Source organism: Copadichromis virginalis, linkage group LG1 (genome assembly GCF_057382275.1).
Source record: "Copadichromis virginalis isolate Kocher_CV1m ecotype Utaka linkage group LG1, C_Virginalis_male_GT1.1, whole genome shotgun sequence".
Lineage (NCBI taxonomy): Eukaryota > Metazoa > Chordata > Actinopteri > Cichliformes > Cichlidae > Copadichromis > Copadichromis virginalis.
The window spans coordinates 31,333,091-31,359,027 of record NC_140618.1 but is presented as its reverse complement, the minus strand read 5'-3'; the positions used below and the strand labels follow the sequence as shown (position 1 = coordinate 31,359,027).

Sequence of the window (25,937 nt, the reverse complement as noted above, 5' to 3'; positions counted from 1 at the left end):
GAGCCCCCACCCCAAAAAAAAACAAACAAAACAAAACAAAAAAAAAACGTGATGCTCATCCTGAGTATTTCAGAAACTGCTGAGTTTACAGAGATCAGAGGAGAGTGAGCCGATTGCCCAGAGCTGATAGAAAGGCAGCAGTAACAGTACTCCTAGCACTGATTACAACCAGGGTGTGTAGAAGAGCATCTCTGAACACACAACGTATTGAAGCAGATGGGCTACAGCGGTGAGGACCACACACTTCTCCCACTAAGAACAGGAAACTGAGGCCATGGTTCTCACAGCCTCACCAAATTTGGACAGTAGGACACTGGAAAAAACGTTATGAGGTTTATGAGCCTCGGCGGCTGATGCGACATTCAGACGGATGGGTCAGAATTTGTCATAAAGGTGGGGGAACAGCAGATTGGCTGTGTGATGAAGTCATCTTAACAGCATACAGGACTATGGTCGTTCCGGCACCTTTCCAAATGCGTGTCAACAGAATTAGAGCAGTTTTGAAGGGAAAGAGGGTCTAACCATTACAAGTGTGATGTACCAAATGAGTGTCCGGTGAGTGTATGTGTGGTGCATTTTGGAGAAATGCATAGATAATTCAGTAAAAAAACACAAATACTTGAATACTAACAATATCATAATACTACTGTCTCTCCAGTTTGCACAATTCTCAGCAGTACTCAACCAGAGGTAATTAAGTAAAAGCTTCCATAGTGTAATATTAATATCTTTTTAAATGTTGAGTGGGGTTCAAACTAAGGGTCCAACAGGCAGCTGCTGGCCATCATGCTGAATGATAAACACTTTAAGATGACCTCGTGGCCGGTGAATTCACTGCTCACAGCTCTGTCCTTGGTTTAGCTGTGACTGGAGAAAAAGCTCTGGTCCGTCACCCGTGATGACACTCCTCCTCAGCCTACTTGTTGGCCCTCTACTCTCTGCCTCGCTCCATTTGATGCCTCTGTACATAGCTGCCCTCATTATACGCCCAAGACTGAGTCACAGAGTTTGTGTGTGCGTGATGAAGCGCCAAGCATTCATGCGGCTGTGGAGAGGCACTGAGGTTTTGGAGTGGCATGCAAGCTACATTTCTTTACCCAGGCTGGAAGAATACAGCGTTCAATATTGTGAAGGAGAAAAGGCTGACTTGCCCTTGTGGAAAAAAACACCTTTTTGAAATAGAGGTGAAATATTTCATTTCCTGCTTTTCAGTTAAGCGTCGTATTATAAAGTATTCAGCCTAGCACTTTCTCAACCAAAGTTCACCAAGTTTTCCTCAGTTTTTTTCAAAAGTAAAAGTACTATGTAGGTCAGCTTGTCTTTTTAATCCCGACTTGAACAAACTGGCAGGAAGGGAACGCGCCCCTGAGGATTCAGCAGCAGACGATGGTGGTGGGCTTTGGTTCTGCTTTGAGAGGAAACGTTTGGATCTGACGAAGGGTTGCCAAAGCCACCACAGGGGGTCTGCGTGTGCACAGCTCTGTATGTGAGTGTGTATGTGAGAGGATGTGAGGAAGCGTCATAGAGAGAAGGGTACAGTATGACAGCGTGCGAGTGTGTGCGCGCACTCCGGCTGCCACCCCCCCTCGACGCATGTTGACGTGATTCATGTCATCCAGCATCCAACCCCTCCTCAATTGGTTGGTGCAATAGTGCTGCAGCAGAGACAAACTGAGAGTGATCAAGGCTGAGCGGAGAGGTGGGAGGCTGGATGGGAAAAAGAGGCGGGTGCAGCCCACATTCTGGGACACCCCAGGGTGCATGGGCTGGCTGTCTTCTGACACTGTCACATTATCTGTGTGAACTCCACGAACATGCAGTCTAACTGGCAGTGCCTCACGCTTTAAGATCATTTGTCAAGCACCCAGGATTGGGACTTAAGTCCTACTTTTAATTGTGTGGCTGGCAGCCTAACAGGACTGTCCATATTCTGCGGCTGTTTTTAGTCTGCAGCACAGAGAAAACTGCGTCTCAGAGTTCGACTGATGCTGGATATTTCAGGTCAGTGCTGATGTCTGCCAAAATCCCATTACGCTAACATTGCATAATGAACATTTGTGATGAGGCTCTTTTGAAGTCGGTTATGAAAGACTTCATACAAACTTGTCGCTGCATAAAATATTCTTCTTTTGCCTGATGAAGGTTTTTTTCCTTCTTTACTTAAAAAAAAAAAACCTCAAGTAAAGCTTCTGCCGTTCAACCTGGTTAAAATATCCATAATCACTCTCACATCAGGACTGATAGTCTGGGATAAAAAAATTAAGGGGTTTGCTCACTTGATTAAAAAGAGACTCAAGTATTCTGGGGGCCATGATGAAGAGAGTTAATTAGAGCAGTGAGACTCCCCGATGACCCATTATCTGTCTGGTAATTTGAAGTCGAGACACATTTTTTCTGATAATGACGGCGGATTAGAGAGAGCGAATAACTGTAACTCAGAATTTTTTTTTTTTTACAGCCACACGGTGCAAGGAGCACTGCTCACATTACATGTGATCTGAAGAACAACAAGATGAAGAGACTAAATGTGACCACTTCAAATGTTGCCTCTGAGCGCTTCAAGGTGTAAGAAATCCACTATCGCTTCAAATAAGAAAAGCCATTCGACATGTGGATGTGTCTGGTTCCTACCTGACTGTGCTCTGGTGACGGCGCTCTCGTACACGGGAATGCCTTCACCCACATTATTGAAGGCTTTTAGTGTGATCACGTAGTGGGAGCTGGGGTCTGTGAGAGAAAGAGAAGGATGGGGGGAATAAATTGATGCAGCCACCTCATCAACCAAAACTCTTGAGACGCTCAGCTTGAGATTGCAATATTAGCAGAGCGAGTATTTCAATACAATCAGTCCTATTACAGCCATTATAATAGAGACCTCAATTATGCACATATACAGTACTGTGTAAAAGTCTTGAGCCAACCCTCATCTCTTTACATGTTTCTTCTTCTATCAGATGGATCAGCTGAAAGGCCAGGTGTATGTTTGGTGGGTCTTTGGCGGATTTGATCTCTTAAAACATGATTCAGATGCAGTTCATCTGCTGAAGTCTAAGAAAAGCGTCTGGACTTTTCGCCTCTCATCGAGGTGAAAAGTCTTGAAGACACTTTTCTTTCCAAGCTCCTTAGACTGCGTCTGCCGCTTCTTTTGACCCAACTAGTCCAGTTTTTTTCAAATGTTTTCTGTTTTAGGGACACACTTCACACCAGCTAATATTCAGCTAATAGCCCTTTGGGATTCACATTGTTGGGTCAACAATACCATTTTAAGTATGTCAAACTGTTATCTTTGGCATTTTTCACAGATTCTACTAAAGAAATAGGAACAAATTCTGTGTTTTTGTGACAGGCTGCTAAGTAGCAAAGTGCCTAAAGATACAATGTAAAATTTGTTCTTCACCAAGTCATCTGCTATGTGTAGACACAACGCTGATCCATTCCTTTAGTTAGGTGTCTTTTGTATGCTAGAATGATTCATAAGTCAGTGTTAAGTGGCTAAAGAGACGAAACTCTGAAAATGGTCAGGTTCAAGGGATTGGACTAAAAATCACTGAAAATAAATTGATGTCCAAATAAAAACTGTGAAAGGCCTTCAGAAAGCCTCATTGGAAGAAAAATATGAAGAAATGGTTGAAAAATTCCTCCCTGTGTCTCTTTTTTCTATCCATCTTCTAGGCCCCCTTACTACAGCATTTAGACAGTGATCAGCTGTGGCAGTAGAGTGTGATGATAGAGTGTGATGCGCATTATATACTTAGAAGAACAAAAAAAAAATCAAATGTTTCTTGAACGGTGGTTCTATCAGAGCAGAGCTTCCTGAGGTTTAAAAGGAATTAACTTTAATTTCATCATGTAGGTTTTAGAGTCAAATACAGTTTGTGTGAGCTTCCCAAAGGCTGCATTGATCACATGCGGAGAAATGGCCCTCATGCAAAAGAAGAAGCAGAACATTTTAATGAGGTAAAACTGGTTAGATGACAGCGAGTGCTAAAACCACCAAATATTTTATTCAAATATCATGACCTTTAATTATTGTGTGCCCATTAGGCCAATCTGTATAATTAGCAGCTCAGGCGTGTGGTGGAGAGGATCTTATTAATTCTCTAAACACTCACTGTGGGGTACAGATGAATTAATTCAGTGCTTGTGCGTCTGCCTGTGTGTTTGCTTATAATACACAAACCATTAATTAAACTTAGCGTATAAAGTATCACATCAAATAGATCACATTAACATTTTGTCTGATAATGATTTGACACGTGGATCATTAGTATTTGATCCTTATGTGTAACTATTTTGGGGACAAGAATGTGCACACATCGATACAAAAAGCTGAAAGAAACACATGTGAAGAACAAAAAGGGAGCGACCGTTCTTACCGAGGTTCTCGATAGTGAAGTAGCGCTGCTTGTAGTCCACTTTGATGGTCTGCGCGTGTGGACTGCCGATGCCGTAGCCAATCGCGTAACCGCGCACCATAATGTCCTGGTTCTCCGGCGGCGTCCAGCTCACCACGATGCTGTTGACCAGCGGCCGGACGTGCAGCGAGCTAGGCTGGTCCGGAACACGGGACTCTGATGGGGGAGAAGCAGGAAAAACTTCAGATGAGGAGGAAAAATAAATGCTAAAATAAATAATTGCTCAAAACCAAGTGACAGCTTCCGGTTTAGTAAAACAGCTGACGTTACCATCCAAGTCGCTCTCAAACGTCTCTGCCGTCATCCACTCGGTGGCCGGTCCCGTGCCATTTACCGTCATGGCTGACACTCGGAAGGAGTACTCCGTTCCATGCTCGAGACCTGGACGGGCAACACCAACACATCAGCCTGAGATTCAAAACTGGAGTATTTAAATAGAGCTTTGGCCAAAATGATCCGCCAAGTCAACTCCTCCATTAAAACCTCTCTCAGTCCTGGTTTTACTACTGGTGCGCTCTGATTGGCTGGGTCAGTTGGGCTTTCAATAACACAAATATTTTAAAGCAGATACCTGATACGTCTCTCCACGGCTTAAGGAGAAAATCCATAACTCGCCTAATCTATATTAAAGTTGATTACATTTTATTTTCACATCTGATGAGTACGATTCAATGGGATTTAAAGAAAAACACAACACTAGCCTTTAAAACAAGTTAAAAAGAGAGTGTCTGATAAAAAGTAGCACAAAAGTAGAGACACTAAGAGCAGAAGTTTAAAAAAAATGGTAGTCTGGATTAATTCATATTTTAAAGCTATATCTCCCTTAGAGTGAGCTGCAACACCGCTGGGTGCCAGCTTTGGTATTCAGAGAAGAGGGGAACGCCTGCTGACAAATGATGTGTTGCTGTATTAATTTGCTGCAAAATTTTTCATCATCGCCGTATTGTCCCATTTGCACGCTACATGCTAATCCTGTACTCTCTTCGCTCTGTACCCACTATTCTGGGCCGCCCTTGGGGGTAGCTTCTGAAGACTGCCTAACCATCCGTGCCTCCGAGGCTACAACATCTTCTTCTAAACGCTTCTGAACCAACAAACACCCCTGTGTCCCCCCCCACAGAATGTTCTACAAAAATCAACTTTTAAGTGTATATTCTCTTTGATGCAGCACACAGCGTGAAGCCGGGCCACTTGAAAGTTGCTGAGACGACATCTAATATTAATCACCGCTGCCGTGCCTCTCTTGCGATATTGTGCATATTTTGCTGATAGCGGTGGGTAATGTTAGGGTACAATAGGACATGTAACTCAATTGCAATGGGTTTAGAAACTGATGTGTGGATGTTGAGTAAATAAACAGGCCCGCAGTTAGTCTGACTAATCCCATAAATCATCCGATACGCATCTTCAGGCTCAAGATAAGAGATTTATAAAAAAAATTTTTTAAAGAAAATCCTGCACCCCATCAGACACAGCTCACACTTTCCAAGACGCATCAGATAAAGATACTAAAATATAGAGATGACATGGAGTCTGATAGCATAAAAGTTTGAGCTTAGGGCTCAGTGAAAACGTCAAAAAGGGGAATTCTTTGTGGATCCATCATTTTAAAATCTGATTCGATATGTAAATCTATGCATCTGTATCACTTTTGGGCTTTTAGACGAGGGCATAAAACCATCACAGTGATGTCATTGTTTTTGTGTACAGCTCTAAAAACACCCTGCAGACGTGCACAGTGATGCATGTGTCCATAACTGTACAGCAAAGTCTTTTGCTCACAGCACTGCCTGTTAAGAAAACTGTTCATGTCTCCTCTCCAACTTGTCTTTGCACTTTTTTATCTGGTGATGGGATGACTTTTCGTAGCTGCAGGGCGTGTATAGCTCTAAATGATCCGTCTTTCAAACCCGGTTCTGAACCTGCGTATCCAGGGTGGTTTGGAGACTTTGTTTTCAAACTGGGTTAAAAGGCCAAGCACATACAAGAAACATTTTACTAGCAGATGTGAACTATGGTGGCTCTCTTCCCACACCTGAACACCCACTGAATGTAACTGGAGGTAAATTTTATAGCTAAACTCTTCCTGTACACATGGTAATAAATGCAATACATTCATAAGCACTTCCACTGGTCTGAGGGAAGAGGACGGATTTATTCAAAAAGTCATTAGTCACAATTTTTTTATTCATTACCATCCATGAGCTTGTAAAGCTGGGTGCCTTCAGTGGTTTCAGATTCGCTCCTGCGGGATCCTTTCCGGTATCGTATCTTGTAGCCGGTGATCTTCCCGTTCTGGCCGCTCAGGGGCGGAGGCTGCCACCGAAGCATGATGCTCTGAGACGGGGAAAGGTGTAAATGAAACAGAATGTCATGTTTAGCAAGTACTTTTGGGGCCTGTAGCTGTAAAGGTGACCTCACAGTTTAGCAGGCGGCATCGCACCTTCCCACGCACCTTGGCGTGGACCTTTGTGTTAACAGTGTCACCGCGGTCCAAACAAGAGGGAGACCCACATCGAGCAAACACCCCCGTGAGCGCGAGAGATGCAGCGCAAACAGATGCATTAGGAAGAGATGACTATGAATAATAAAAGTTGCGATGATAAGCGAGGTGTGTGGTCAGGTTAAGCCTGCAGAGACACCGAGGCAGAGAGATGAAGGCAAGACGCTCTGCTGGCGGGCCCACGCTGCACTCTTTTGGGATGTGCGCTGCTGAGTTTTTGTGTGCCCATGTGTGTTTAAAGAGATAGGTGGGGGGTGGCTCAGCGTGGGAGTTAATTAACGCTTCCCCACTGTCGCACTGATGCACAAAAGCCCGAGTACACGCACAGGGCACGCGTGCGCTCCTCCCCAGCAGAGTCGAGGGAATTGCACAAATTAAATTTGTGTGAAGTGTGTTCAATTATTTCCATTTTTCTTATTACACTATCGGCCCCGGCTCGTCATGTCTGTTGCGTTTCTACCTTCCTGGCGCTAATCACAAAAAACAGTTTAATTGACTTTTGTAAACTCACAGGGGAAGGTGAAGAGGCTGATGCCAAAAGCAAAAAAATACAACAACAACAAAAAACCCAGAGAAGTAAGATCAGAAAACACGATGATCAGGTTGCCTTGTAGGTGAAAGATGCACCTTTCTGCTTGACAGGACCCAAAGAGGAGACCACACATGAAATGAATGTTAATTAGCTCTTTTCCACTTTGGTTGGGTGTACCGAACTAATTGCATAAATGGTTTGTATCTAAATAATTGTACTGTAATTATTCTTTTAATGGCTTGTTTACGCTCAAAGTGAAAGACAACGACAACAAAAAGAGAAAATGAGATGAATTACTGAATGACACTTAAAGGGGAAAAAAAGAAGAAATCTGTCAGATGTTTGTTTCACAGCTTTAAACCGCTTGGTCCGGGCCAAAGTGAGGAGGGACAGCTGGCCTCACGCACACTATCCTCTCAGAAAACTATTCATGTCCCTTCCACAGACTGAGCCCGCTTCATTTTACTCTTAAAATTAGCATGAGAGCATTTTCTCTCTACAAATCTCAGCAGAGGATCCCTCAGCATGGGTGGCTAGCTCTAACTCAGGCTGGGAGTGTGTGATAGGATTGTCTGTCAGTGTTTTCCCTCACTTGTGCTAAGCATCGACCCGCAAAGGGCCAAAAGTGCTGGTTGCCGTTTTTGTAGTCAGTGCACACACCCCGAGGTTTTCCCTATCTCTTCTTTTTTTCTTTTTGCAATTGCTGTCTCACATGTCATGAGTGAGAAACATCTTTTGTAAAAATTAATCCCTCACTCGGGTGGGAAAGTACAATAAACAGGCCTACAGCTCTCTGTTTGAAGATCAAATGGCTGAGATGATGGGCAGCCGAGGCCCGTTTCCTGTTTTAATCAGAGGCGTGTTGTGCAGCCAGCAGCCACCTCAGCAGCCTTATCAAATAAAGCGCGTCACGCGAGAACTGCGGCATGTCTCGGCTGAAATAAACAGGATTTAACAATGAAACTTAAAAAGACTGAGAGGATGCCAGGACTTGTTGGCTGAGCTGTGGGGGAAAAAAAAGAAATTGATCCAGTTATCTCTGCTCCAAAGAGAAAATTGAATCCAGATAAAATGAGATCTCACTTTTAAACAAGTAAATCTTTTTATCACGTTGCCTATAAGCCTGCTAACAAAAAAAAACAAAAGGTGAGTGAGAAAGTGAGATCTCTATTACAGAGGGTGAATTGGAAACTGGTAAGTCATCACACTTCTAACCGTTTGCACTTAATGAACCGATATTGGTTGAAAAGTTAACTTTTCCAACTTACATTCATTATGAGTTGTGTTATGTTGGGTTTCAACTAGATGTCTAACTTCATTCGACCTATAAATTCTACCTGAGTATCAGTTTTAGTTAGCCCGCATCTTCCTGTATCCTATCAGATTTGAGCTGTAGGCTCCCGTGCCAGTTTCTGTACGGATGGAGTGATACTGAGGATAAAACCTTCTGACAGGCGAGTCTCCTGCCGACGAGGAGATCGATGAGGGTTCACACGCCCTCTTAACCAGCTGGGGCTACAAGGATCTGACGCAACTAATAACACAGCAACAACGGTGCACTGGCCTGCGGGCTATGTATCTGTTCAACTGTTTGTGTGCGCGAGTAAGCGAACGAGCGGGCGGGTGAAGGCGGATTTGCTCAAGCAAACACATAAACGCAATTGCTGTACAACAAACAGTCTGCAGGCAGTTTAGGTGTACCTGTAGCTTAAGTCCTCAACAAGGCAACAGAGAAACCTAAACAAGTTAAAAAGGTCCGTCGACGCTCCCTTCAGTCGAGACAAATAAACCTCACCTTTGAGTTATGGACCTCGATGGTCAGGTTTTGAGGCGGGGCACTTGGTACTGTGGAAAAATGAAAACACCAACAATTTGTTAGTGTAAAACTAAAGAAAACATAGAAATCTACATTTTGGCAGAGCTCAAACAATCAAGTTATTAATTAACTGGACAGAACAACGTTGTAAACAGAGCCCCATTAACTGAGAACCTCAAGTTTTGGACTGCTGATTGGACATGATGTGGAAGCCGGGGTTGTCTTCCTTCTTTCAGCCGCTTCCTTTTCTGCCTTCAAGTCACCTTATTGTTAGAATCCTGTTTCACATCAACCCTCCTTTGTCCTCCTTTGCTAAATCCACATTAGCTCCTTTAATACAGCAAGGAAACGGTGTGTGATGACACATTTACCTCACCAGATGTATTTTATAGTTTCAATACTCTTTATACCCCAACTTTTCAAATGCTTTTGTGGTGGCTGTAGCTCAGGAGGTAGAGCAGTGATGTTTGATTACTGGCTGCTCCAGTCTGCGTGCCAAATATCCTCGGGCAATGTACTGAACCTTGAGTTGTTCCCAAAGAGTTTGAGTGTGAATGTGTGTGAATTTAAGGCAGAAAAGTACTTAAAAACCCCCCAAAACTGTTAAGTGAGACATGTTAAGCAAAAAGCTTTGAGTGCTCAAGAAGAGCAGAAAAGCACTATATAGGAACATTTCCAGTTACCATTTCAGTGGTGTTACAATAAAAGTCAAATTAGTGTTGGTACATTTACACTTCATCAGTCCACTAACCGTCAGACAGGGTGCGAACGACAACGTCCTCAGTGGAGACGCCAGGACCGTGCCTGTTGTTGGCCACCACACGGAAACTGTACTCTGTGTTCTTCTTCAGCCCCGCCATGCTGTACGACTGGCCGTCTACGTCAATATCCTGAATGAGAAAAGGAGGGAAGGAGAGGAACTTGTCAGTGAATTGAGAATCGTGCGACTTCCCTTGCTTAAAAAGCAAACACGCCTCTACTTTCACGGCTGCTCACCGACATCTCGATGTTTACGAACAACGGGAAAAACAAAAACCGAACACGTGAAGCTTGTACGAAAAGGAAACATTTATGATTACCTGCAGAAAAAGACAAAAACACTGATAGCACTACAGTGCAGCATTTTTATAGTATTTCACAGCCAACAGCAGTCTGATAAACGCAGACATTTAGGACCGTTCCAGTAGCTTCACAATGTGACGCCAGCCTTCATCGTTTCATCACGCTAACATTTGTGTTTGTAATTCGGTGTGAAAATGTCGTCTTCCGCAGAGACGCAATTTGTGCCTTCTGTGATTTTGACTTGCTTTGCTTTACAAATTGGGCACGCTGACACATGTCCAATTACTTCAAGCCTATTTGCATGCAGCTCTTTGGTTGTGACATTTGGAGAAAAAAAAGGCACTTGGAGGAAACTCTAATCTTGCTTCCAGAGCGGTCCATTCCTTGACCTCTGAACTTGGGTCAGCTGATTACCTCTGGCCACGTCACCCTTGAATTTGCATCATATGTTGTCCCCGTCTTCCCTCTGCCCTTTCAATATTTAATATCGGTTCAGCACTGTGTCTCTCTCTCTCAGTCCGCTTCCTTCACCTCTCCTTTACTACCACTTCATCTCTCCCCGTTTTTCACCTCATCTCTGGCTCTCTCCTCCAAGGAGCTGAGGCATCATTACTCAGTGCACCGGCTGACGTTTCATCCATTATCATATTAAAGGCTTTTTAATGCCTCACTGGCTTGCACACTGCTACTGCTGGGGTTGACTCAATATCTAAGCAGCTCGATTCCACTCTTGTGACAGAGTTAGTCCTGCAGAGAAGCACCAAGTGAATCATATCTGCTTTCTTTTAGCACAATGCCCTGCTGTTTCTGTGAGACGATGAATCATTAAGAACGCCGCCAAAAATCAGCACAAAGGGTCTTGGCAAATGATTAGGGATTCTTACCTCATCACAATTTGTATGAGAAACCAATCAGTTGTACGCATTTTATCTAATGGGCCCTGCGAAATCAGGCATCAGCTTCACACACTATGCCTCGCTCACAGGGTAAACTGTGAGCAGTGAGCACACGCTGCATCTGTTTAAAGTCTGCACTTATTTCAGGTGATTTAAGCAATTTATCACCGATAAAAGAAAAGCAAAACACAAAGACGACGTAGCAAAGCAAGCGGTGTGACATATGTTTCAGGACAATCTTGTTTAGAATTCAATAATAAAAAAACAATCATGCAAATCTTCAATTTTACTTTAATTTTCGACTTATTTCTCCGATTAATGTGTTTTTAATTCATTGGTTTTTAAAATCTATTGTGAAGCACTTTGTAGCTTCATTTTAAGAGATGAGCTGCAATTTAAGGCAAAAGGTTTTGGACACCTGTTTATGTCTTTGCTACCTGCAAACCTTTGAATTCAAAAAAGTCTTCGCTAGGCGCTCGAGCAGCGTGAGTTTGTCCCTGGAGTGTGGTTCACGCCCTACCTGCTCTTTGCCGACGCTCTTGTCCGTGTAGTACAACTTGTACGAGAGGATCTCTCCATTGCCAGTGAGGGGTTTGTCCCAGCTGAGAGAAACGGAGGTCGGCGTGTTGGACACCCCCTGCAGGTTAGGAGCCGGGCCGGGTACTTGGACTGGTGACGAAATATCACAGGTGGACAGAAATTAGAAAAGCAGCAAGTGTGACCATTTTGTTCTCTTATCTTGAACCGTTCTTCATTTTTATTGTGTCTCATCTGGGAGAAAGAAACTAATTTACCAATTCCTAGTTCTTACCACCTAAGACATATTCTTGGCTACCTCACAGTCACATTTCCCAGCGCTAACACTGACGCCAAATTGTCCCCCTCTGGACTGGGCTGCCAGCGTGCTGATTTTCTTCCTATTCCCAGAACAAAAGCGGAAGTTTCAACAAAAACATCAGTATGCATCTAATATCCCATCACCGCTGAGATCCTGCTACCTTTGAATGTGGTAGCCTGTTTATTGTATTGCACTTGATTAGTAAATTAAGGCAGCAGAAACAGAATGTATATTTATATGTGTCTTATCCTGGCTTCATAATATGCTGGTATACTAGATGAATATGGGATGTAGTCCACTTTTACAATTAGCGCTGAGTTATTTTTGCAGCGGGAGCTGATCTGCTACATAACTCTGGTGCAGGAGGCTATGGAGAAACAGAACTGCACTGGTTATCTGGTGCAAACGTAAATGAAAGCAGACAGGAACCTCAAACTAAATATTTCATGTAATATGCAGCGTGCTCAAAGACGCAGCTATCGTAACAAAATGTGTATCACCGTTCTAATAATCTGTGACTACACTGTGTCTACGTATATGTACATGTTACTTGTTGTGTCTGTACTGTGGCCCATCGGATTTAAAATCAAGCAGTGACTCTGAGGTTCAAGTGCCAGCTGTCAGACATGCTATATGTCTGCTCTGGATACATCTTGTAGACATTAGCTGCAGGTGTTCCTGCCAGAAGAAAGAAGCTCCCATTTGTTAGCGTGCACAGATGTTAGAAGGGTGAGAGACTGTGTGTGTGTGTGTGCAGGTGTGTAAAGCCCGTCTCTAAAGAGAAGTGATACAGAGGGAGTGTGGTTTGCACATGCTTGGCACTCGGATGCAGGTCAACAGTTTAAGCTCCAGTTCGTAGCATGTTCTTACATTAAAGGCGCGCACACGCGACAGAGACATACGGCACAGCTACAGCCCGCCCTCACTGCTATCCCCCTGGGTGGCTGTGCTCCTGCTGCCGGGCATTAAGATGTAGCGTGTGTGCTTTTGTGTGTTGATTCGTCCGCCCTCCAACCAAGGACACAAGTAGAGAAACAGCAGCTGACCTACAAAGTGACAGTGACTGAGCTGTAGCTTGGTCGAGAGGAGAGGGTTGTCCACAGTCTGACAGTGTGCTGGGAAATCCCCTTCACAGCACTTTCAAGTGATTTTGGAGCAGCAGCTACAGAGAGGTTTACACACTCAAACACAAAGAGAGAGAGGAGAGGAAGGGAACCACTTTGCTACTCCGTCCTACAGTCGGGCTTATGTGTCCTCTATTCAAAACATCCTAATAAGTTTCTCAGTAGACTGGAAGAGGAGAGTGTTGGAATCTGGAATACTAATTTCCAGCATTCCTCACTCAAGTAGGCATGTTTTGAGCCAAACACACGGAAGATTCAAGTAAATGTAAACAAAAGTAAACAAGAAGCGGCTTAAAAGAAGAAAATGCAGCGCTTCTCTGGTCTGCTCTTGGGTGGTCTGCCTTAACGAACAGCACTAAACAGCCTTCTCTGTGTGTGCCCATGTGTGCGGGGAATATGGGATGTCTCTGTTTGAATTGAGTGTATACTGCATATGAGTGAATATTTGTTTGTGCGAATGTTTATTTGCCTCTTGTGTGCTTCCTTTGAGTGCATCCTGTTTGCATCAGTGTGAGCAGTGTGAGCACGCTTCCGACAAACTGGCTAGAGTGTGGCTTTGTGTTTATGTGTCCTGTTTACCGAGCACATATAAACGTGTGTGTGTGTGTGTGTGTGTGTGTGTGTGTGTGTGTGTGTGTGTGTGTGTGTGTGTGTGGAGTAAGTGAGCAAGAGTGTTACCTTCAGCTTGGGTGGCCACTTTGAGCGCTGCAGAGCTCTCGCCCTGGCCGTTGCTATTGTGGGCCACAACCCTGAAGCGATATTTGGTGTCTGGCATGAGGTTCTGGATGGTGACCTGCATCTCCCCTGGACGACTGGTATTCACGACTCGCTCCCTGATAGGGGGGGGTGGGGGTGGGTCGCACGCAGACAGGTAACAGAACAGTTAATCATTCTGACCTTAAATTACCCAGAAGGTTTTGTTTAATGCTGGTTTGCAAGAAACAAAGTGAAGTGGCATTTAGAGCACCTAATATCTTGGTGCCAAACACATGTGCATAATAATGGCATCCAACTTTTTGAAGAAATCCTTATTGAGTTCACTCTTCCTATCAATGAGATAGGGAGTGTCCTCCAAAACTGAATGGTGTTTTTTTCTTGTATATTTTATATATTCGTGTATATTTTCTTGTTATTGAGATGCCCAGATATGTAATTTTCACATAAGTTATTTTAAATGGTAGAGATGCAAGCCACTCACTGCTTTCAAATTTGATGGGCAATACTTACTTTTTCCCCAGTTGATCCCTTAACCGCCAAAGGTGCCAAAATTAGTCAATAACGGAGAGAGTTGCTGGGATGGAAGTTTGGGGTTTTGTTATGTATAGTAAAATGTCATCAGCATAGAGCAATATAGTATTAGAGGTATATGCTGTGTCATAACCATGTATATCAGCGTGAGTGCGAATTGTCCGTGCCAGGGGTTCCAGAGCAAGAGTGAACAGTAATGGACTAAGAACACATCCCTGTCGTGTCCCTCTGCTGAGCTTAAACTGAGTGGATAATGTTTGGTTTGTAAGGATTCTGGCTGTGGGATTCTTATACAGTAATTTTATCCAGGAAATAAAATCTTGTCCTAATTGAAATTTCTCTAAGACAGCAAAGAGATGGGGCCACTCAACATGATCAAATGCCTTTTCGGCATCTAAGCTAAGTATAAGTAGGTCCTGTTGCGCCTTAGAGGAGTAAATTATATTAAATAGACGTCTTAGATTGTTAAAGGAGCTCCTATCTGGTATAAAGCCTGTTTGATCTGAATGTACCAGTTTATCTATTACCATACCGAGTCTACTCGCTAGTATTTTAGCCAGGATTTTTTTGATCCGAATTTAATAAAGAGATAGGTCTATATGATCCCACTTCCTCCAAGACTATCGTTTTTTGGGAGTACAGTAATAACTGCTTTATTCAATGTTGGTGGTAAGGTGCCCACATTGTATGCATGGTTGTACAGTTTAAATAGATATGGAGCAAGTTTGATCTTGAGCTGTTTGTAAAATTCATTCCCTAACCCATCTGGGCCTGGACTCTTACCATCTTTACCATTTTATAATACACAATAGATTTAGTAATTTCTTTAGTTGTAATTTTGGCATTCAGGATCTTGCGATCCACCTGATCCAACACAGGGAGGTCACATCAGTGTCTTTCTTTTAATGTGTAAAAGGCTCAATTAGATTTTATATGTATATTATCTTTTGGCTGAGACTTTAAATTTTCTTTTCCTGTATTTCTTGGAGGCACTTTGTAACATTGGCTTTGATAATGAAGTTGATTAATACAGGACTTCCTAGTCTTAAAAATAAGTGTCATTATTAGTAAGCCTCATTATTTTTTTAATCCATTAGTTGGCATCCATTAACTTCCCAAAAAAACCCAAACCCTCCATTCTGAAAACTTTCAATTTAAATGCGTTTTCCATCAAAATAATCCTTTTTGTACCTTAGAGTGGCTGAGATGCCACTTACCCACAGCTACTCTCCCTCTGCATCTGCACGTCCCTCTTCATCACATGCTCTCTATGTGGAAGGAGTCCCAGTGGCCTTTCCACACTGCCACATCATTCTTTTGTTTAGTTTTTTATTTTTTTTTTAAGTGGGAATGGAAAATATAAAATCCGCAGTAACGGGAGCAGCTTTAAAATAAAACATCTTGATGGATTAACATTCAGAGGTATTCATTGCACTAACTTTATCTTCATGCAACTCCTTTACTCTGCTCCATATGCACGTCTGTATCACTGCTCCACACACAAAAACAGAGCAGAGGAGAGAAAGAAACTAGAGCAGAAACTGGCATGATTGCTAAATTAATGCTGGCACTGGTCTATAAACTAACCAGCTCACCTGTTGGCAGCAGGACCGGGAGACCTAGTTTACAACCTCGCTGAGTTATCGGTACGCTCCACGTATTTGCAGATTCTGTATATTAAAGGTTTGCTTTTGCTTACCGTCATGTTACAGAGAAGACATAAAAAAGAAGACTTGTGGAAAATCCTCTCAGCTTCTTAAATTTTATTCTCAGTCAGTAAATCCTCCGCCTGTGAAGCTGGGAGAAATTTACCACAGAACTATTTGGGGGGGAAAGCGAGCATGGTATTTGAACATTTGTTTTTGGGTTTTTTTGGGGTTTATATTTGTTTAAGAAGGAGGTTTTGCTTTAAGTGACTGAACTTCTTGAATCAGATATTTCAGTGGTCTGAGTGTGTGTACTTGAGCAATGTGCTGATGCCAGCAGTCGTGTGCGTGTATTAGTACCCCCTCCAGGAAAGTGTGCGTTCTACCTGCTCGTGCCCTCCTGGCTGTAGAAAATGGAGTAGGTCAACTCGTCCCCATGCGGCTCGGCTGGTTGACGCCAGGTCAGCTTGATGAAGCGAGTGGACACCAGCGAAGCCACGACGTCTCGGGGGGCCGAGGAGGTAGGCCCTGCTGGACTGCCTACACCTCTGGAGCCTGGTGTTACATGGTCAGTAGTGTTAGGAGTCAGTGAAGGGGGAGGGAAAGAGGGCAGGGCTACGACTTTGGGTTGGGAGGGGGTAGGGAGGGAGGGATGGTGGGATGAGAGCAAGGGAGACCGGGAGGGAGACAGCCGTAGCATGTCGGGGTCGGGTGGGAGAAATATTGTGCAGAGGTGCCCAAAAGGAGCAGGTTGAGGAGAGGAGTTGAAATGGAAATGAAAGTGGAACGAAAGAAAGGGAGGAAACAAAAAAAAGAAAAAACAAAATAACAACAACGTAACAAAAAAAAAAAAAAAGACTCTTGGTGTGACAAGGAACCACAATACAACACTTCTACTACACTCACAAAGCTGACAAAGAGGGAGGGACTACACATGCAGATCTACACACACCTGTCTAATGCAAGGGCAGTGGGAGCAGAACATAGTGTCACACACTTAACGTTCACCATCAGTGGCTTTCCTGCCAATCATTGGCATTAAAATGAATGATTGGACTGCATTTCTGCAAGGAGAGACACTTTGTCGTGACAGGGACAAAGTCGTCTCGTGGCCGTCTGACTTTTATTTTACAGTAAAACAGCTTCGGACTAACCCAACCCCCCCTCTCACTTTAGCTTCTCATAACTAACGATGCTGCTGAAGCACTTCTGTCGTCGCATTCCACAGCCAAGCCACAGAAATGTTTGTGATTTCATTTCGAGTGCGTGTGTGTGTTTTTCTTTTTTCCTCCTCCTTTTCGGAGGAACAATCTGCGGTCGGACCTCGTGAGATCTGCTTTCCATTTGCCTGGCAAGCAGGCGAAACAAAACCATACGGAAAGAATGTTAGTCCGTATGACATTTCCATTTGTTTGCAGGTCGGGGGGAAACGGACTGGAGGGCAAGGCTGAAAATATAGGAAAGGCGCATGGCAAGTGCTGTGCTCAAACGGTGTGTTATTACCGGAGAAATTGCGATGGAATGGAAAGCGGCTGCTGGCATATTTATCTGTCACAGCATGTGGACTAACCGCTAATTTGGCTTTCAGAATTTGTTTACGTATCAAAGAGTTCACCGACTTCTGTGATCATATAAAAGCCAACATATGATATAGAAGATTCTGACCCACCCCCAAAGAAAAATGACACTGTTTGTATACACTTTCTGTATATAAACACTCAAGAAACATTAGCTTCAACTCCGTATTTATGGGCTCTGTGTATACCGAGTAATGCTCTAAAGAACTGCTGTTGAATTTGTAGCATGCTCCAGTACTTTGGATGGGAAATAAACAGATTGTCAGGCTCAATTTTAGCTTGTTTACATCTACACTCAATAAAAAAAAAAAGAAAAAAAAAAGGTACTGTTGCCCAAATTTGGATATCTGTCTATGAAATCCAAACTCTCGTTAAAGTCACAGACATCAGCACGACACCTTGTGTAGGATATGTGGAGGGCCGCTTCTTGCACATTTCAGGAATGTTTTTTTTTTTATTCATTCTCATCTGAAAAGATGGATTTAGGTCAGCTGAGTGATGAGGCCTTGCCTTACCCTACAAAAATCCAGTATTGTTTGAACTCCAGTGGCCAGCCAAAACTATTTTACACCATTTAGAAAAACACTGGCTGCCTTTTCCCTGCGATTAGGGTTCTTGTTCTAAAAGTGGTGAAGAAAACCCCCCAAAAAACAACCCAGCCGTCTCTCAATCTTCACCAAGCAAAGGTAATGACAGCCTCAAACAAGCTTAAAGCTGAAAGTCAGCACTTCAGCCTCAACGCCACGGTTTCATTTCAAATCCTGTTTGCTGGAGTAGTGCCAGCAACAATGAAAAACACATTATCATCCTAATACTTTCTGACTGCAGTGTAAATGACCAGATGCTGAATAATTATCCCCATTTATAAAGCGTCTCGCACACGCACAAGCATCAGAATTACCGCCATCTAACTCGAACCAGGTTCACCGAATCACCAAAGGCTCAGTTTCTTAATAGGGAAGCGCTTCCTGAATTCCAAAAATCTGAACGCAGTAGAGTACAACCCAGAAACACAGCGCAAGTAGGAACTCCCGGCAAATACTGTGAATGGAACGACTCATTGTTGACATATTTCAAAAAGTTTTAACCTCAGAATATTCTATGAACAAGATACAATTCAGCTGGAAGATGAGATAAAGACAACATCCACAGGAAATTAGTAATTCTGCTTCCAGATTCAGGTTGTATAAAAGTAAAGTCCTGCAGGCAATAATCTATGAGTCCCTTGAGTCTGTAGAATTAATTTATTGAGATGAATACAATGGAATTAACTATTTAGAGATTTTAATGTGCATACTAATTTTGCCATATCTTCAGGAAAGAAGGATTAAAAGCTTGGAAGGCAAAAGATATGCTACTCTTTCATAGTAACCAGAAGGGCCCTGCTTGATAACCTCACGCTGTGCTCCAGCTCACATATTAAATATGAAATATTACTATTATTCCAACACACATATGGTTATATAGCAATGAAATATGCCTTTAAAGGCCTTCTCCTTTCCCTCAAATGATAACTGTTTGAAAGAACTTCAAAAGCAAAGTCGGATAGCAACATTTGCTTCACATTAGTCAGTTTTGCTTTGAACCCTGTTGAGCCACAACTTCTTGATTAAAACAGAAGAATAAGTCACAAGAGAATATGAGTTCAGCTTTAAGAAATGCATATCTGGACCTTGTTTTATTTCTTTTCCTTTTTTTTTTTTAACTCAACTTTATTAACCTTAACTAGTTGTTGGCTGGTTGTTGATGTCTGCAGAAAATGAGGAAAACGGGCTTTTAATAGGTCTAAGATTGTCTCCTAAGATGACACAGGAAACAGGTCACTGCCTTTGCACTCTGCTCAACGCCATAATTCTTTTAGCGAGCGAATTTGTCCATCAGTACTCTTGCCCAGTGTGGACTTCGAGGTTATCTCAGTTTGAAGCACAAACAGAATCAAGACCACCTCACAGATCAGACAAGGGCGAGGAAATAAAATCATTACGAGCGGCTTCCATCTTCATACACCGTGTCCGCCGTAGGTAATTGACATGCTGGGCAGTTTTCGGTGTCCTTCTGACAATCTCTCTTGTACATGTGTGCCTGGGATTGTTACAGTAAGAAGGTGTCAGCCTCCCACTGCTATTGCCGAGCTCTATTCATAGCTGATTAATAGTGTCATTAGTCTCCGTGCCAGAGGTAATGAATTACTGGCATTAAGGCTTAACGAGGAAGGTTACTTTAGATCTGCATAATAATCTGGGTAACCCAGGCAAAAAAACCCAACTGGGACAAAGACATGCTTAACGGGTCGTCTTAGCGTTCAATGGAAGCAAAACACGTTTCAGAAATAAAGAAATGGAGCGGTGTGAAAGTTCTGACTAAAGGCTCATAACTTTTATCTTGTGCTGCCAACATCATAATCCCTGTGAGCGTCGCTGGGCAAAGCTGCATTTCCATCAAACTGGTCCGAGTTCACCGATAAGAGAGCCAGCCTAACTCACCGGCTCAGCCTTACACACCTCTACCGAGAGAACGGAAACCTAATGAATGTCTGCAGGAAGCACACACAGCACTGTAACTACAGATAGCCTTTTCAGAAGGAATTCAGCAAGCCACACCAGGCTCTTGCAAAATGGATTTTCTCAGGCCTGGTTTCCATGTCTAATGTAGTTCGGTAATGACGACGGCGTAAGACACTGATGTAGCACAGTGCTAATGGTCCATTACTGAGTCACTACTTTCATCTGGCCAAGAAAAGAAGAAGAACAATGTACTCAAAAAGCATAGTCGAGAGTCTTCAGAACAGCATCACAAAGAAGACAGTCAATTAAAACTGCCAGTCATCAGTTCCACATCACCCTCCACCCCCCTTCTCTCTCTCTCTCCCTTCATGTCCCGTCCCTATCTACACTACACTGCCATTTTCAATAAAGAAATGAAAGCCAAAGTAAATAAAAATGACAGCCTTTGTCATGTTTTATGCAAACACGGAGTAGTCGCATTATGATAAAACCGAACAGCCTATCTGTAGGCCCGAAGGTTATTACAAAGAACTAGAAGAAATTTCCGCTGAACAAAGACAAAAACAATCCGTGGAGACATTAATTCTCTGAAATGTAAAAGGAACTGTAAGAACAGAGCAACTGCAAACTGGATCACTCTTATTGGTTCTCTAGTAAATGTAGCCACAAAAAAAAAGAAGAAGAAGAAGAATCGTTTTTCTTTCCTGGTGACAACTGTGGCTGTTTTTTGTTTTAAATAAATTCTGCTCTCCCTTCACTCTCTTTAAAGAAAAGACAGGAAAGATGAGCAAGCCTGACAGCTCATGACATTTGAGCAGCTCCTTAACGCACCGACAAAGGAAAGAGTCAGAAGGAGAAGACAAATGTTTCCAGAGAGACGTGAGAGGGGAGGAGGGAAATGAGCGAGAGCGAGGAAAAGTCTGACCAAGCATTCTTTTTTTTGGAGTCCCCTCGGTTCCTTTCAATTACCCTGTCGACAACAATAACAAACTCCATTTTTAAAAAAGATTTTCTTGCTTTACAAGCAATACAGCAATAAATGAAAACCAATGACACAAACAATAAAAATACGAGACACTCATCAGCGAAGAAAAGAATAAAAGAGAGAAAATAATATCAAGCCAGCCTGCCCACTACAGGGACACCCGTAGTTAGGAATATAATCTTTGTCTTGGGACCTTTCTTGCACTTGTATCCTGACACCTTATCACTAGCCAAGGGGGACGTGACAGAGATTCAGTATTGGATTGCTGAAGGGTGGAGTGTATTGGTAACTGCACGCATTCCCTCTAATCAGAAACAGTCGAGATTAAAGCGTAGCTCGAATCTCAGGAAAAAGACTGACTCACTGACATAATTCAGAAAGGAAAAAGTCTCAAACTTATTCTGTTAAAAAAAAAATCTCAAACAGCATCGCCTCCACATTCCTCTCCCTTTTCCTCCACCGCTTTCTAGGGCATGTTCACTCCCATCCAGCACTTTTCCCAGGAAATAAAGAAGTCTCACCAATTAAAAGACACATATACCAATCTCAAAAAACATATGCACATGTGTACAGAGGGGACACATCAAAGTCAGGCAAATAAGAAAGCCATGACGCTAACAGAGAGAAGTTCGAGGCCCAAAATTATGAACCCCCCCCCTTAAAAAATAGCCTCGATAAGTGGAGAGAACACAGACCATGAGTGCTGTTTTGAAGCATTTGCAGTGGGTCGCAGATGTATTTACGTCTCTGCTCTCTTCCCAAACGCTCCTGTGGTGCAGGAGACAGAGTGGGATGCGACAGGACCCATCTGACAGATCCATGGGACACCTGGATGCCCTGTGGTGATGTACTAAATGCTTTAATAGGACAGAGGCGTTCGGTCTCTTTATCAGGCGGCTGAAACCTCGGAAGGGCCTCTGTGTGTTTCCAGTTTATCCACTGGAAAATCTGCCTCTTTGAATCCCTGCAGAGATTTCCTTTTTAAATGGCAACGTTTGTTCAATTTTGCATTTATCTCACTTTTCTCGTCCCGAGTCAACATTGTGCAGAGTCCCTGCAGGTTTTTCGCAAACATGTAGGAGATATCCTATGAGGCACGCTTTTGGATGGTATGCCTGTGTTTGCATCCCCTCTTGGCCTTCTGGTGCACTAACAATTTAGATTTTAAACAAAGTAGAGTGACAATCCCCGCTCGAGAGTGTGGAAGGCTAAATACTCTCCACCCTACAGAGACAGACACACCCAGAGGGTCCTACAACGTCAAAGAAAGCAAACGCCGCTATTTGGAAATGATGGCTGTAATTGACTGGGGGCAGGTATATCGATGAGTAGTCACTCGCTGTGTGCATGCAACACACGTTCATTGAGTCACTAGTGAGTTAATCTGGGTGTGATTGCTTTGTTCCCATGAACACCTCGCTTTAGCACACACTCACAGAAACACGAAGGAACATGAGGCTAAAATCTGCTCGCCCAGACTCCGCATGCAAATGAAGACGTGCAGCTATGGTATACAGCACAACACTCCACCTTCCACGCTTCAAATCTGCGTCACATGTATCGCGTGCGCCACATGCTGGATGAGAGCGGGGACGAGAGGTCTCCTGGGCTCGCCTTTCAAGCAGATCAAAAACAGCCAGGGATGCTGCCGCGGATCTCCAGAGCATTTTACCACCGATGCCCACGACGGGAAACGGGCTTTCTTTCTGCACTGCGCGCCTTTGTTTTTTATTACCTCTGAGGTACACAAACACAATACAACCTCTCCGAGGGAACAGAGAGAGCCCTGGAATAAAGTAATTGATTTCCAGGAAAGCTCTACGTTATGGCTCGTTTGTGTGTGTGTATACACAGCAGCAGCAGCATTTCATGTATAAAGCGAGTAGAGCTGAACAACCAAAGAAAGGCCTGAAAAGGTCAAATGGGATGTTGGGAGAAGTGAGAGCAGCTGCACCCCCCTGTCTTTGGAGATTCACTAACAAACAGGCCCGCTAATCAGACTCCCACCAATAAAGACGCCTCCCTCGGACAGGCCCAGCAAGAAGCAGCTATGCACTTACGCTAGTGAGCAGTGGGGTGTCCATAACCCACTGTGACGTTACTCACTATTCTACTTTTAGCTTATGGAAACTGGGAGGCTCAGCTGAGTGAGGAGGTTGGGGGGGCTGTGGAGGCTAACAGGAAAAATACGAGCTCCGGCTTTGGTGGCGCCGCTCACAGAGGTCAGCCGCCTGCCGCTAAAGGAAGGGTGTGAAGGGAAAGTGATGTTTTCGTCTCATTCGGTACTTTCAATTACTGCACCCAGAGGACTGTCCACGTCCAAAAACATCAGATCGACATCCTGGATGAGTGTGTGTGTTGGAGGTGGACGGTGTTATATCGTAGATAAGGGCAGGTGTTGGTGAAAACCAGCCCTCACGCAGGCAGTCGAGCCTCAAGCTGGCTTCGATAACAAGACTGACCTTCAAAAAAACCCCAAACAAAACCTGAGCTGACGCAAGTACACCGAAAGCTATTTTAATCCCTTTTTTTTACTTTCTCGTGCAAAACAAGAGGAAAATAGGCACCCATAACATTCTGCAGTTAGCACTGAGGCGTCAGAGCATTTATAAATGAGGCAAAGCTTTCACCACGCTTGAGTAAATACAACCCATAGAAAAGTTCAGCCTGTGCTGAGAGCGCCCCAGCCTGTAAATACACACACACACACGCGCGCCAAACGCCATCCCTGAGAGACACAACCACAACACAAACACTTACTTTGCCATCAGCACCCGCACAAACAGCAATTTGGTGGAGGCTGATTTCAGCTCTTCACAATCAATTTAGGTAACAATCCCTCTGATCAGCTTCCTACAGCCTCCGGTGGGGAAACGCATTCACTAATCACTATCACTAACGTGGTGTGCGTCTGTGTGTGCCAAAACAGATTTTGTGCGCTCGTGTATGTGTGTGTTTATCTGCGTGTTTTTCAGTTTAGGACACTGTGTGCACATTTAAAGACTTTATCCCCAAATTTGAATTTCAATGCACCTCGCTATGAGGCAGAATTTAGAAATTTACATAATATTAATATTCTCTGTCCCTTAATTTGTTTTGAGATTGCTTTTCCATAATCGCAAGAATTTATAAAGAAAACTACAACACCGTTAATAAAACAACAATATTATCATATTTGCTTAATCGACCAGTAACACTGTGTGTAACGATAAGGTAGTTCTAAAGCACATGCAGCGTCTAAGCAGCAGCTACGTGTGCTGCATGTGAAATTCGGCTGGTGGAAAACAGGTAAATTTGGTGTTTACTGATGTTTTCATGTGGGAAAAGAACTAGTTTTCTTTCCCCTCCCCCCTCTTTTCCCTAGGCAATTTCATCCTCCAGATACACTTTATTAGCTTATGCTTTGTGGCAACAACAGTCTCCTTATTTAGGCTTCTTATCTCCGTTTCTGCTGAATCGCAATACAGGCTCTTCATCATAATAGGATGTTTGCTTTGTGCAAATTTGTCCACATTTGTGGACAAAACAGCAGCCTCAAATATTACCACACAGTTGAATCAATGACCGACAGTCCAAATTTCATAAAGCGCCAACAAACGAAGTCGCTTGTGCGTCTTGTAGGAACAAAAGGAAGTCGAGGAAAAGCAAGTTGGAGTAGTGATCAGAGGCTAGGTTTAACAAACTGCTATGAAGGAGTCTATGTGGATCAGTCGGTGAAACATATTTAGTTTGCGCCTGTGGCCATACGGTGAGGCCGGGGGCGACCGTTTGTGTACATGCATGTACATCCCGGCATTACATGATATGCTCAGCAGTCACACTTTCACACCGGTGCCTGGTGTTCAGGCTGCACTTACGATGCAGGCCGTGCCAACTGAAAACACAGCGCATCGCTCTGCGCCGAGCTGACACATTCACATGCTCACAGTGTTGCACGTTCGCTCCTGCTGGCCTGGCCGTGACCCTGCTAGCAGATGATGGAGCACACCGTATTCCCTGAAGTAGGCCCGAGCTTTTATTCAGTGCTGCTGGAGTCTGGCTGGAGGGAAGGGTCTTTTAGCAGCCTATTCTCACTCCTTGATTTGAACAGGGAATAAGGGTGGTGCTCCGGTGCCGATGTAGTGGAAGGATCGTCCGCCTGTGGCTTCGGTGTTACAAATGTGTTTAAGGGGAGGGTTTTTTCCCCTCCCCTGCTGTGCCTCCTCAAACTCGACATTTGTAGTGTAATCATAATATGTTTACGTTCTATATCACATTAGTTTTCTTCCTTTGCTACTAGCGCGAGCTGTTACTGCAGTGCACTACACTGCCAGCAGTATTGGTACATTAGGGACCTCCTTTTTTTTTTTTTATGTATTGCTTGTCATCTTTCTCTCTGCCTTTAATTCAATATAAATTCAAGTACCTCTCAATTTGTATTAAACAACAATGCAGCTTCAGCATCAAGAGATTTGTGCATAAAACCCTTCCTGTGTGCACATCTGTACAACAACGGATCTAGGCTGCTGTGTTCCTCTCCATCTCTCATGTGCATCAGTGCTCTGTGAGGAAACAATGACTCCTTATGCTAAAGCGGTACAGCCTCGATAACACGAGAGTCTGCTTGTGTTACAAACTGCTGCAAAAATCAACTTCTCTCAGAGCTCTTTAGAACATGAGGTGGAAGAATTTGGGGCATTCTCTGCTTTGTGTTGTTCGCACAGTAAACAGCATTGCCTCTGGCTACTAAGTCTGTCCTAAACAGCTTTCTTGGACTATTCTGTGCTTAGTATACACTCAGCAGAGTCTAAC

General features: G+C 43.6%; 1 protein-coding gene and 1 long non-coding RNA gene across 5 annotated transcripts in view; one reads left to right on the top strand and one right to left on the bottom strand.

Moving 5' to 3' along the window:
• The window catches only part of neo1a (neogenin 1a), a 156,233-nt gene that overhangs the window by 15,176 nt on the left and 115,120 nt on the right, over positions 1-25,937 (bottom strand). For 3 of the 4 annotated variants that reach the window (XM_085459301.1, XM_085459317.1, XM_085459326.1), the window contains exons 8-16: positions 16,467-16,701; positions 13,865-14,019; positions 11,745-11,893; positions 10,018-10,156; positions 9,246-9,295; positions 6,611-6,752; positions 4,686-4,796; positions 4,377-4,571; positions 2,632-2,727 (exon numbers count right to left, since the gene is read on the bottom strand). In XM_085459301.1, the coding sequence (XP_085315427.1) occupies positions 2,632-2,727; positions 4,377-4,571; positions 4,686-4,796; positions 6,611-6,752; positions 9,246-9,295; positions 10,018-10,156; positions 11,745-11,893; positions 13,865-14,019; positions 16,467-16,701 (1,272 nt within the window). The remainder of the gene's footprint in view (positions 1-2,631; positions 2,728-4,376; positions 4,572-4,685; positions 4,797-6,610; positions 6,753-9,245; positions 9,296-10,017; positions 10,157-11,744; positions 11,894-13,864; positions 14,020-16,466; positions 16,702-25,937) is intronic. The other variant, XM_085459310.1, reaches the window with a different exon arrangement.
• LOC146719043 (uncharacterized) overlaps positions 1-25,937 on the top strand; it is a 79,901-nt gene that overhangs the window by 14,006 nt on the left and 39,958 nt on the right. The gene's annotated exons all lie outside the window — the stretch shown is intronic.